The sequence below is a fragment of the Coffea eugenioides genome, chromosome 4 (assembly GCF_003713205.1).
Source record: "Coffea eugenioides isolate CCC68of chromosome 4, Ceug_1.0, whole genome shotgun sequence".
Lineage (NCBI taxonomy): Eukaryota > Viridiplantae > Streptophyta > Magnoliopsida > Gentianales > Rubiaceae > Coffea > Coffea eugenioides.
This window is the reverse complement of record NC_040038.1, coordinates 10,057,058-10,068,239: the sequence shown is the minus strand read 5'-3', so window position 1 is coordinate 10,068,239 and position 11,182 is coordinate 10,057,058. Positions and strand designations below refer to the sequence as shown.

The 11,182-nt window shown below is 35.6% G+C and overlaps 1 protein-coding gene across 2 annotated transcripts; it reads left to right on the top strand.

Moving 5' to 3' along the window:
• Positions 1 to 4,575: 4,575 nt before the first annotated feature.
• Positions 4,576 to 11,182, top strand: LOC113768722 (glutamic acid-rich protein-like). Of its 2 annotated transcripts, none has more exons than XM_027313180.1 (11): positions 4,576 to 5,292; positions 5,404 to 5,437; positions 6,623 to 6,702; positions 6,910 to 6,969; positions 7,598 to 7,711; positions 7,796 to 7,876; positions 7,987 to 8,064; positions 9,316 to 9,844; positions 10,259 to 10,356; positions 10,445 to 10,475; positions 10,559 to 11,182. In XM_027313180.1, the coding sequence occupies exons 1-11, from the start codon at positions 4,852 to 4,854 to the stop codon at positions 10,720 to 10,722; spliced, it is 1,710 nt and encodes a 569-aa protein (XP_027168981.1). In that variant the 5' UTR covers positions 4,576 to 4,851; the 3' UTR covers positions 10,723 to 11,182. The 2 variants fall into 2 exon arrangements, with proteins under 2 accessions (XP_027168981.1, XP_027168980.1); XM_027313179.1 differs by having other exon boundaries at positions 4,577 to 5,292; positions 7,984 to 8,064.

The following is an 11,182-nucleotide window of genomic DNA, read 5'->3' as shown; positions in this document are numbered from 1 at the left end:
AGAAAATAATGCTAATCGTGGAATTAAGGGAATATGTACTTACAATTGCTTGGGAAACAGGTAGCATCTTATCTGATTTGCTTCGTGGATAAAGAATGAGATGAGCTATACCTATTATTCATGTTCTTAGAACTTGAGACACCCTTTGACTTCACAGGTTTTCATTTTTAACGTCTAATTAGGAGGGGCAAAATTGATGCCCATCTTCACACCAGTACTAATGACACTATAAGTCTTGAGACTTGACAAACAAAAGACCAGTCTTAAGGCATTCAATAGTAGGGGCCATAGAAGCTTTGAGCTTCATTTAGTGATCAAGCTTTATCAGGGCTTGCAATTAGATGCATTTTTATCGAATTTGAACGGGATTTGGGATTCGATAAGATTATCATATGCAAGTTGAGATCGTACATTTGGCTTGAAACTTTGCTAGTCAGGTTTGATCTCTTCTTATACATCGCTAGTGTATTTGAAATCTTGAATTTTCATGATATATATGAAAAAAAAGTGTACAGAAATGTACGTAGTTGAAATGTATCATAGAAAAAATTCCATTGGGTCAATTTTGAAGTATGGTGTAGGGGTTTAAAAGTAACTTTGCGCAAAAAAAAACACACACAAACAGGAAAAAATAGTTGAAGAGCAATGCTTATGAAAAAAAAAAGACAAACTCATTTTCATGTCAAACGCGAGCCAAACGGATAAAACATGGAACAAGGTAAGTCGGGTTTTGTGTTTGTATCAATTTCGAAGTCGGAACCTTCATTTGATTTTATCCTGTTTGAGCTTGTGCTAAAAAGAGTTGAAGTGGGACTAGGAATATTAAAGTATTTGAAATTTTCACCTTCTTACATGAAAGTGTGTCCATCAATTGGTTACTTTTTCTTTCCCTTTCTCCTTTCCCCCTTTAAGATTTGGAGCCTCCTTTTGAACCAAAAAATTGATCACCTTTAGTTTTAGGACGCATTTGATGAAATTGAAGTCTGCAAATTAAGATTTGAAGTTTGAATTCATTAAATTATTAAATCTTTAAGTACTAAATTTGATCCATTTTGAGTTATATATCATATTAAATGATGAGTGAATAGCTTATCACTTATATTTTAGAACAAATTTCGTCTAAAAAATTCAGTGCTACTTAATTAATTTAGGTGTTCAAGTTTTCGTTATAAAATGCGTCTAAACATATTAAGATTTGAATTCATTAATTTTAAGTGTTGAATTAAATTATCAAACAAATTAACCAATACCAGGATAATAATCTTGATTTAAAGCCCTAACTCTAAATTTAAAAAAAAATCATTCTATTAGTTATAGATTGGAGATTCAAATGCCACACCCCCACCTTAAAAAATGCAAAGATTGTATTAGCGTAGCCTCGTGTAAACAAGCCTTTCCCTACTTATGTAACCCGTTTGGAATGTGAGTTTTTTGGGTGTTTGTCTAATACTTTACTGTAGATTACTGTAGAAGTTGTAAGAAAAATTTTTAGGTTGAAATACTCTTTTAGGTTGAAAAAATTTTAGGTTGAAAAACTTTTTTCTTTTCTTTTCTTTCTTCTTCTTCTCCCTTCCCCCTCCCCCGGCACCTCTGCCCCTTCCTCCCCCTCCCTCTCTGCCCCTCTTTTTATCTCCTCTGGCACCTCTTCCTTCCCCCTCCCCCAGCACCTCTGCCCTCTCCTCTCCCTCTCTCTCTCGCCCTCCGACGCCAAAGTTGTTGCAGCCATGAATTTTTTTTTTTATTTTTTAGCTTTGTCTCTCCCCCTCTCCTCCCCTCCCCTAGCTACGATCTGGTCGCGCGACCAGATTGCAGCTAGCGGGAGGGGGAAGGTGGCGGGGGAGGCAAAGGGGAGGGGGGAGGGAAAAAGAAAAAAAAGGAAAAAAGAGACATACACCAACAGATCGATCTGTCAAACGGGGAGGGGAGAGGAGGAGAGAAGGTGAGGGAGAGGGAGAGAAAAAAAATGATGAAGGCCGGCAATAACAACCGGAATAGTGACCGGCGTCGGAAGCGGTGGTGGAGGTGGTGGCCGGCGACGGAGGACGTGGTGGGGTGGGTGGGGGAGGAAAAAAAAGAAAAGTTGAAGGAAAAGTTTTTTGTGTATTATTTTGAAGTGTGTAGGTTAAAAATTTTGATAAGTTTTTTGGGGTTCTTGTAGCAAAAGTTGTTAAAAAACTAGTATTATACAAACTTGCTAAAAACTTGAGGTTCCAAACATGCCACCAATTTGATTTCAAAAAGTCCAAAAATTGTAAGTGTAGTTCTAAACGAGTCTTTCTCTATTACCTTTACGCAAGGCATTAAGGGTGGGCGCGGGTCAGATACTCGCCTCATTCACCATTTGGCTAACTCGATTCGCATTTTGCGGGTCAACCATTTTCTGATCCTTACTCGCCCTGCATATCAACGGGTACTTGGTTATATGGTATCAGCTAAGATAGGGTCGGGGTCAATTGGTACCTGCTCCTCCCCATTTATCATTTAAATTTTAAAAAAAAATGATTTATACTAATATATTTTTATATTTTACACATTCATCTAAGATTCATAAAGATTTTTTATCAAAAAAAGTCTCACACCAAGAAACAAGCATGCGAAAAGAATACAAGATAAAGGAAAAAAATTAAAAGAATTCAAAATCAATAAAAGTTTGAAATAAGTGGCATATTTTTTAAAATATATGTTCCATATTAATTAAATTTTTTTTATAAAATATAAGATTATGACCTCTACCAATGAATCTTGTAAATAAACTATAGTCTCTCACATTTGTAATGCAATTTATTCAATGAAATTACTTATTTAGATCTAAATTATTATTTTATAGTATGTGTATAAAAATAAAAAATTTATATGTATGGCGATTTTAAATTATGTGACCCTAACCCGCCTCGCATATTAGCGGGTATCCGACCCTTTTTTTGACCCGATCAAATAATACAAACAGGGTATCCTAATTTTCAAATCGGATCGGATGTGACGAGTTTTCGGGTTAATGGATAATTTTGTCCACCCCTATGAGGCATGTACCCAACTGATTTTTTGGACTCGTCTTTGTAACTTCTTTTATAAAATTTGTTATGTGATGTTCTCAACTATTTTTCACTTGATATTTAACTGTTCTAAAGCTTAAAAAAGGCAAAATTAGAGGGTATAACATACATGGTTTTTTATTTCAATGTTGACTTCTCTAAAACTGTCTTTGAAAAAAATCAAAATCAGATGAAAAAAATAATAGTAGTATGGAAATAATAATAGACACCTAGTAAGAAATATGAAATAGTGACATAAATACTCAATAATTAAAACAAGAGGATATAATTAACCAACAATGTTTTACAACTCATTAATTATCTTAGATTAATTCACTAAGCTCCTTAAGGTATTAAGTTTGTACGTGTAATTATCATTAAAGTGATGGATTATGTATATTAGGAGAAATTGTTAGCAAATCACTCACGGATACATATTTATATTGAATTTCTATCTATTATCTGGGTTCAAATAGTTTTTTTATCAAATATATGTTTTCTTTTGATTAGTATGAGCATATTGATAAAAAAGTAAATAAAAATTATTTATTTTTAAAAAATTCTATGCCTAGAAAAAAATTGTTCTTTGGTCATTAGCGGCTCGTGTTCCCACTAACCAATGAATAAATCTGCTATTGGTTGAAAACAGGCTCATAGTCCATTTGCGTTTCCCTTCCATTAATGTCACACAATATGCACGCTGTTGTGCTTTCATCCGGTTTTATATGCTTCTCATACTTGCTTCTTTATTTGGTATACAATCACATTATATTATTATATATTTTTAAATATTAATATAAATAAATAAATATTTAGCATATATTCAGTATAATAATATAATATTATAATTATACGCTAGATAATATAATGATCGAATATAAGACAATTATAGTTGTCCAAAGTTTCATAAATGATAAAACTACAACTATACATAAAATAATACTACATAAGGACTTTTCCAGTATCATACTCTTAAGCTAAATTTAGGATACGTTTGATAAAATTGAAGTTTGAAAACTGAAATTTAAAGTTTGAATGTATTAAATTATTGTATTGTTAAGTACTAAATTTAGCACATTTGAGTATATATCATATTAAGTAATAAATGAATAGATTATCATTTATTTTTTAGAGTAAGTTTTGTCTAAAAAATTTAGTACCACTTAATTATTCAAATGTTTAATTTGTAGTTATTAAATACATTTGAATATATTTAAATCTGAATTTATTAAATTTAATTACTGAATTGAGTATTATTGACCTTAGAGTTGAAATGTAAAATGAGTATTATTGACCATTAAATTATAATGATTTCAAAAATTTAAAATTCAAGCCATTATCTTCATTGAATAGAGGGAAACAAATCAAAGTTGCAGCAAATAGGAGAAAGGCGACCGGAGAGACCCAAATCCCCAAAAGCTCAACTGAGCCAACTAGGCGAATCAACCCGGTAAATTGAATCGGCACCGAATTTCACGAAAATTTTCAAAACTCCAAGCCCCCTCCCACCCAACCACAAATCTCCCCGCCTCCCCCAAAAATTTTTCCCAAAATTTGCCTCCCCCCAAAACCCCTTTCTCGTCATTTTATTTTTATGCTTTTACCGCTTCCTCTCTCTCTCTCTCATCCCCTACTCTCACTCGATTTCTTCTTCGAACGATCAAAAAATTAACCCAAAACCAAAACCCCCTTTCCCCTAAAGCCCTAAAATCCCAGACCAGGGGTTTTACTTTTACTCTACTTCCTTGTAGTATAATCTATTGTCAATTTTTTGTTCTCCCGACAAGCCCTTTTGGTTTTTGTTGGTGAATTTTGATTCATGGATTCTGAGAAAGAAACCCTCGAGGAGAAACAGCCAGGAAAGGAGGAGAAGGAGGAGGAGGAAGAGGAGGATGCGGATGCTGCTGTGAAAAATGGTGGAGAAGGGGTAAAAGAAGCCGCAGCGGGTGAAGAGAAGTTGCCGGAGAAAGAGGTGGAAGAAGAGGGAGGAAAAGATGAGATGGAAGTTGATAAGAAGGAAGAGAAAGAGGAGAAAGTAGAGCAGGAGGATGGAGAAGAGGAAAAGGTTGAGGAAGAAGAAGAAGAGGAGGATAAGAAGGAGAAGAAGAAAGTGAAGAAGAGCGCTAAGAAAGTGAAAGAGAAGGTTTCACCTGCGACACCGGCGATTGAGAGGCCCACCAGGGAGAGGAAGACTGTGGAGAGATATACCGAGACTTCTGCCGGAAGGAGTGCGTCGCCAAAACCGATAGCTATTGAGAAGGCACTGATTTTTTATTCTTTCAGTATGGGATTTGAATATTAAGTGAATTAATTGGCAAAATTTTGTTTCGAAATTCATTTGGTTTTTGTGTAATTTTTTTTCCTTTTGCAGGGTCAAGGCACGCCGCTAAAGGACATTCCTAATGGTATCATTTCACTGTGATAATTTTATTTTAGTTCAGTGAAATGCAGTTAATAGTTAAGAGTTTTATTAGTTTGACTATTTGAGGCTTGTTCGACCCTTAATTGTGGTTATCTTGCATATTCATAAGCTGAATAATTTAAAGTTGTCATGATGTGGTTGGTGTCAGAAACTTAGGGCCTTTATTGTTCTCATGGATTAAAGTTTTAGACTTTTAGTGATTTTTCTTTTTGTCTGGATACTTTGTTGTCGATGGGTGTAGATGTTTATGTCTATGTACAATAGTACAAGTTTTCTAGGTGGTTCTTGTCATTCTCATGCAAGAGAATGCTTCTGTTTTGTTGTGGACATTCCAAGTGTGCCTTTTTTAATTTTTGTAATGAATGTTGAGATTCAGGGTGTCCAGGAAAGAGAACTGAAAGAGTGGTTTATGAATTGTGACTGTTTGGAGACAGCTCTGAGATTTAAGCCTGAGCAGGGTTAAATTCTTTTTTGTGGTTTTCGGTGTGCAGTGGTGCTTTAAGGGTTTTAGTACTAGGTGAGTTCTCTGTTTGTTGGTGTTATCATGGTGGCTAAAAGATGTTGATTTAGTCTTATTGATAGCACACAAAACTAGCCATGGAGGAAGAAAGGGCCTGTGAACTCTTATTAATTCACAATTTAAGGTTTCTCATGAGTTTGGTCAGAAATCTTTGAAATGCCCATATTCTGGCTATGTTGAAAGAAGGGAAACCTATTGTAGCTACATCGTGTTTACCACAGCATAGGAGGTATAATTTGGAAACTTGGTGACAAATTGATTTGGAGTTTTGTAAGTTACAATTAAAGGTTTTGACTTTGTTATCTTATTGAGTAAAATTAGATTTGTAAATCGTATGCCTGATATGGTTCTGTCTGTTGATATTTGAGAATAGTTTTAGCAGATTGGAAGGATAAGTGGTCAAAGGCTTCTTTTCCTGGTATCTTGTAGGCACATTCATTTTTAACTTCTTAGAATTCCTCATGCCTTAGTTTAGTGTTTGTTATTGCTGTTGAGAAATGCTAAATTGGATTATTTAGTTTTCTTAGATCCTTTTGTCCCTAGCATAGTAGAATTTCTTTCGCTTGTGGCTGTTGTGTTATTGTCTGTATGTTATACTTCCTTGGAAAAGGTTTCACCTTTTAAGATTGATCTTGTGAATTGTTTCAGTGGCATATAAGCTATCAAAAAGAAAAGCTGATGACACTCTACAGATGCTTCACTACATTCTCTTTGGCAAGAAAGGAAGGGTGAGTTTCTCTTTTTTTTTAACCCAAAATATTCATTGTTTTTTTTTAGGATTGCATTATTCAATTAGCTATTTTGTAGTTAAACTAGAAATGGCTGCCAAATGGTATGCGTATGATGCCTTATGTACTTGCCACTTTCTTTTTGTAAGCTCATTTGGGAATGAGAAGTATTTTGTCCTTGTAAAGTATTTTTGTCTTGTGATGCAGGCACAGACTTTGAAGAAAAACATAGGCATGTTTTCAGGCTTTGTCTGGACAGAAAATGAGGTAAAAATCACGTGGAACTCTTGGTCCTTTATTTCTTGTTATTATTGGTCTTTTTGGTAAAGCTTTTTATGCGAAATGGTTGGATTTGTATCTCTCTTGCTGTGGGTTGTGCAGTTTCTGATGGCTGTTAAGTGTTCACATGTGGTGTTTTATTCATGAAATCAGTGGTTCTTGGCTGTAAATCATCCAACTGCCTTGAGCATGTTATGCCAATTGGTTGTATTTGGATCTATTGGGTTGACAAATCAACTACCCTGCTGCTGCATGATAATTAATAAGCCTGTATGAGCCATTGACCTTGTGGACACGTGGGAATCTGAAGATGGATCTAAAACTGGGAAGGTCCTTGTCATTTGAAACTGGGGTAACTGGGAGAAAATTTTTTAAGGACAAGTATTCTACTTTATTCTGTTCATTTGCTTTCCACCATAAGCTAAAAGATCAAGTTGTTTGTATGGTTTTTGCTTCTGTTTTTTCAAAGCCATAGTCATGAATAATTTGTGAACTTGGGTATATTTTAAGTGGGTAATCTGATGTAGCAAGTTTATGTGTACGCCTAGATGAATGGGTTGTGATTTACTGATCATTATGCTGACATTATATAATCTTCCTTGTTTGACGTCTTCAGGAGGAAAAGCAAAGGGCAAAAGTCAAGGAGAAGCTTGACAAATGTGTTAAGGACAGATTGTTTGTCTTTTGTGATATCCTCAATATTCGGTTGAACAAAGCTGTTGCAAAGAAGGCAAGTTGCTGCTTACTTCCCTGATGGTTATGTTATTTGTTGAAGCATCCATTTATTTTTAATCAATCTTGTACACTTCCGTAGGAAGATCTTTCAGCAAAGTTATTGGAGTTCTTGGAATCCCCACATGCTACCACAGAGGTTTTGCTTGCTGACCAGGAACAGGTGAGTTACTCAAACATCTCTCTCTCTCTCTAGGTTGAATATTTGGCTGTCTTTTCCTGCAGAGTTAATAGGTCATTCTTGTTCTTAAAGTTGTTTGTTTATCTCAGAAGGGTAAGAGACGGAAGGTGAAAGCATCAACAAGTAAAACTTCAGGCCCTTCGGATGCAGCTACAGGAAAGTCAGCAAAGGTTAGTGTCATTTATATGATTGCCAGAACAGTGTACGGGAAAAGATCTGGTACATATAGATTTTTCACGTAGATGAACCTGTTGAATGGGTGGTATTGTATTTACAATGCCAATTCAATGTATTTCCAGTAATCAGTGGACATTCTGGGTCATTTAAGTAGATTGTTGTCTTTGTACTTGCCAATGGAGGATGCCTAAATGTTTCTTTGGTTTGTCATGTTATCAGAAAGCTTTTTCTTTGGTAAAAGGAACCCATGATAATTTACATAGCTTGTGGATGAATCTCTTTTTGGCATGTAGATGATATAAGCAATAACTGTTCTTTTCTCCATCTCTTTTACCAACTAAAATAAATGCCCTGCAAGATTGAAGACTCTTACTGGAGAATGGTAGAGTTTCAGTTAGAGCAAAGGGTTTTGTCATTAGTTACTGGAACTGCTTGCTTGGGGCATTAATGGGATGTCCCTTCCACAAAAATGGATTTCGTGTAGTGTTCTCCAGCGAGTATGGTCCTACTTTTGATGGGTTTGGATAGTGGTATAATTGGAATTTTTGCTGTTGTTTAGCAAGAGGGGTTTCTGGAGTTTATCTTGAGTTGTCTGTTTACGTATGTTAGGATGAAGTTTTTGTGAGCAACTTCATTCTTTCCTGGATCATGGATGATCTTGTTATGCTGTCCAGGCCTAGGTTGTAACAGAGTTAATTTTCAACTTTTTTATTTTCTTTGTTTGGGTTTAGAGATTGATTGTAACATTTGTCTCTGGGATTACTGAGAGATGTCTGATTTGACTGTTATGGTCTGGTGTGTATAGTTTCCTTTGCTTTCATCTTTCAAGTAACTCATAGCTGAATCCAGCTGTTTTCTTTTGGAAACAGCCTTGTGATTCCATTAATTTCTGATTAGATAAGCCAGGTAAAAGGAAGTGGCCCTTCAGGGTCCATTAAGTAATATTTATTATCTGCTTCATGATACTGAAGTTTCTTTGTTGTCAAGCTAAGATGCCAGTTTCCTGTATAATATTTCTGTAAGTCCTGCTGTGCTGCACAGAAAATGTTTTTTTTTTTTATCATGAGAAAGGTTATCAAATTTAGTTTTTTGAGATCAAAGTGCTACTAGTTTTTAGTATCTTGAAAGCATGTAGTATGTTATCAAATACATAGATCATTTGGCAGGTCATGGTTTTGTTCCGATTTCTTTGGCTTTTTTTGTTTGTTGCCAATACTGGTAATGTTATTTCTACTCAATTTCAGAAACAAAAACAGGATTCTGAAGTTGGGGAAAAGCGCAAGCGTTCCTCAACTGAGGATGAAGAAGATGATGCGTTTGAGCATTCTGACAGCAAACAAGAATCTTTGGGGGATGAGGATAGTGATGCAGTTGTCAAAGCAGAAAGTGATAATGAGCAGAGCAAGTCAGATGAAGATGTTGAAGAAGATCACGAGGAACCCAAGCAGAAGCCAAGTGAGAAAAGTGCTTCTAAGAAGAGTGTGAAGAAGGAATCTGGTGATAATAGCAGGGAGAAGTCTAAGGCAGTGAAGAAAGAGAGCCCAGCCAAATCTCCCAAAACCTCTGGTAAAAGTGCCAAAAAAACAGTCAGTTCAGGATCTAAGAAAGTTGCTACTGAATCTGACTCAAAGGAGAAGTCCAAAGTTTCATCTTCTAAGAAACAGAAGGTTGAAAAGGAGAGCGAGAAAGTACGTGATGCTTCTGGGAAAGAAAAAGCTTCAAGTATTAAGCAGTCAAGCAACTCTTCGGCAAAGGGTTCAGGAAAAGATCAAGGTGTGTTGTTTATTGTTTAATATAGTTTGATCCAAAATCTTATTCAAATACTGATAGCATAGTTCAGAGTTTTATTGCCATTCATCATTATCATTTTACTGCATCCATGCATTGCACTGTATGGCTTCGGAATGTTTGAGGATTCTGTCCTTGATTTTGGACTACTAGCGTTTATGCTTGACTAGTGGTTAGTATGTTATTGATGTTAGTTCATAAGAGTAATGACCTTATATGAGATTGGTTGTAAAATTCACTCAATTTTTTGAAAGTTCCAAGATGCATGCATTGTGTGGCGTAATTGCATCTGGGCATATTTGTTGCAAATATTTGCTGCATGATTGTTCACTTTTCCGAAAGAACGTCACGTCCATTGGTATGCTGTGAACATGTTATAACTTGCTTTGAGACTTTCAGGGAAATCAAAGAGTGACAAGAAGGCTAAGGCAGAACCCAGCAATGAGGAAATGCATAAAGTAGTAGTTGCCATTTTGAAGGAAGTGGATTTTAACACTGTAAGTGGTCTCTGTTGTTCTCTATGGAGCATAATTATTTCTGACAGCGTGGAGTCTATTATTAATCTTTGTACTTACTTAATTGCAGGCAACCTTATCTGATATTCTCAGGCAACTTGGTATGTTTTTAATGGAATCATATGATTCGGACTCTTTAAGTTACACTTGTGGTTGCTAAGTTGGTTGACTTTATTGCCTTCAGGAACCCACTTTGGAGTGGATCTAATGCACCGAAAGTCTGAAGTTAAGGCTATAATTACTGAGGTTATAAATAACATGACCGACGAGGAAGATGAGGAAGAAGATGAGGAAGCTGGGGCTGGGAGTAATCATGAGAAAGATGAGGATGATGACAATGATGCTTAAATTTAAAATCCAAGCATATGCCGTGGATGAGGAATGTATCAGTTTGAATTAGTTGTTCAGTATGATGATGAGAAGCGTTGTACAAGGGACTTTTATCAGATGGGGGTGTGCAGCACAACTGCAACTGCGGTATCATTTCCTTCTGTCAAACTTCTTACAGATGAAGGCGGAATAGGTCACCTGTATCATATAACATTTAACTGTGTGTCTGTACTTTGGATGAAATCTCACCATTAGGGATTTTTTACATTCTAATCCCCTTCCTATCTTTAGCTTATAGCTTGAGCATGAAATTGATGTAGTTGTATTTATTTGATGTTAAACTCTGTAAAACACCTAGGAAATTTTCCAGAAGTGGGTTCAGTGAACTTAGATTTGTAATTTTTATACTGTTCTTTGACACATAGATGAGACATTTTACAGTGAGAAGGGTGGATTTGAAAGTACGGTCTTTTACTTA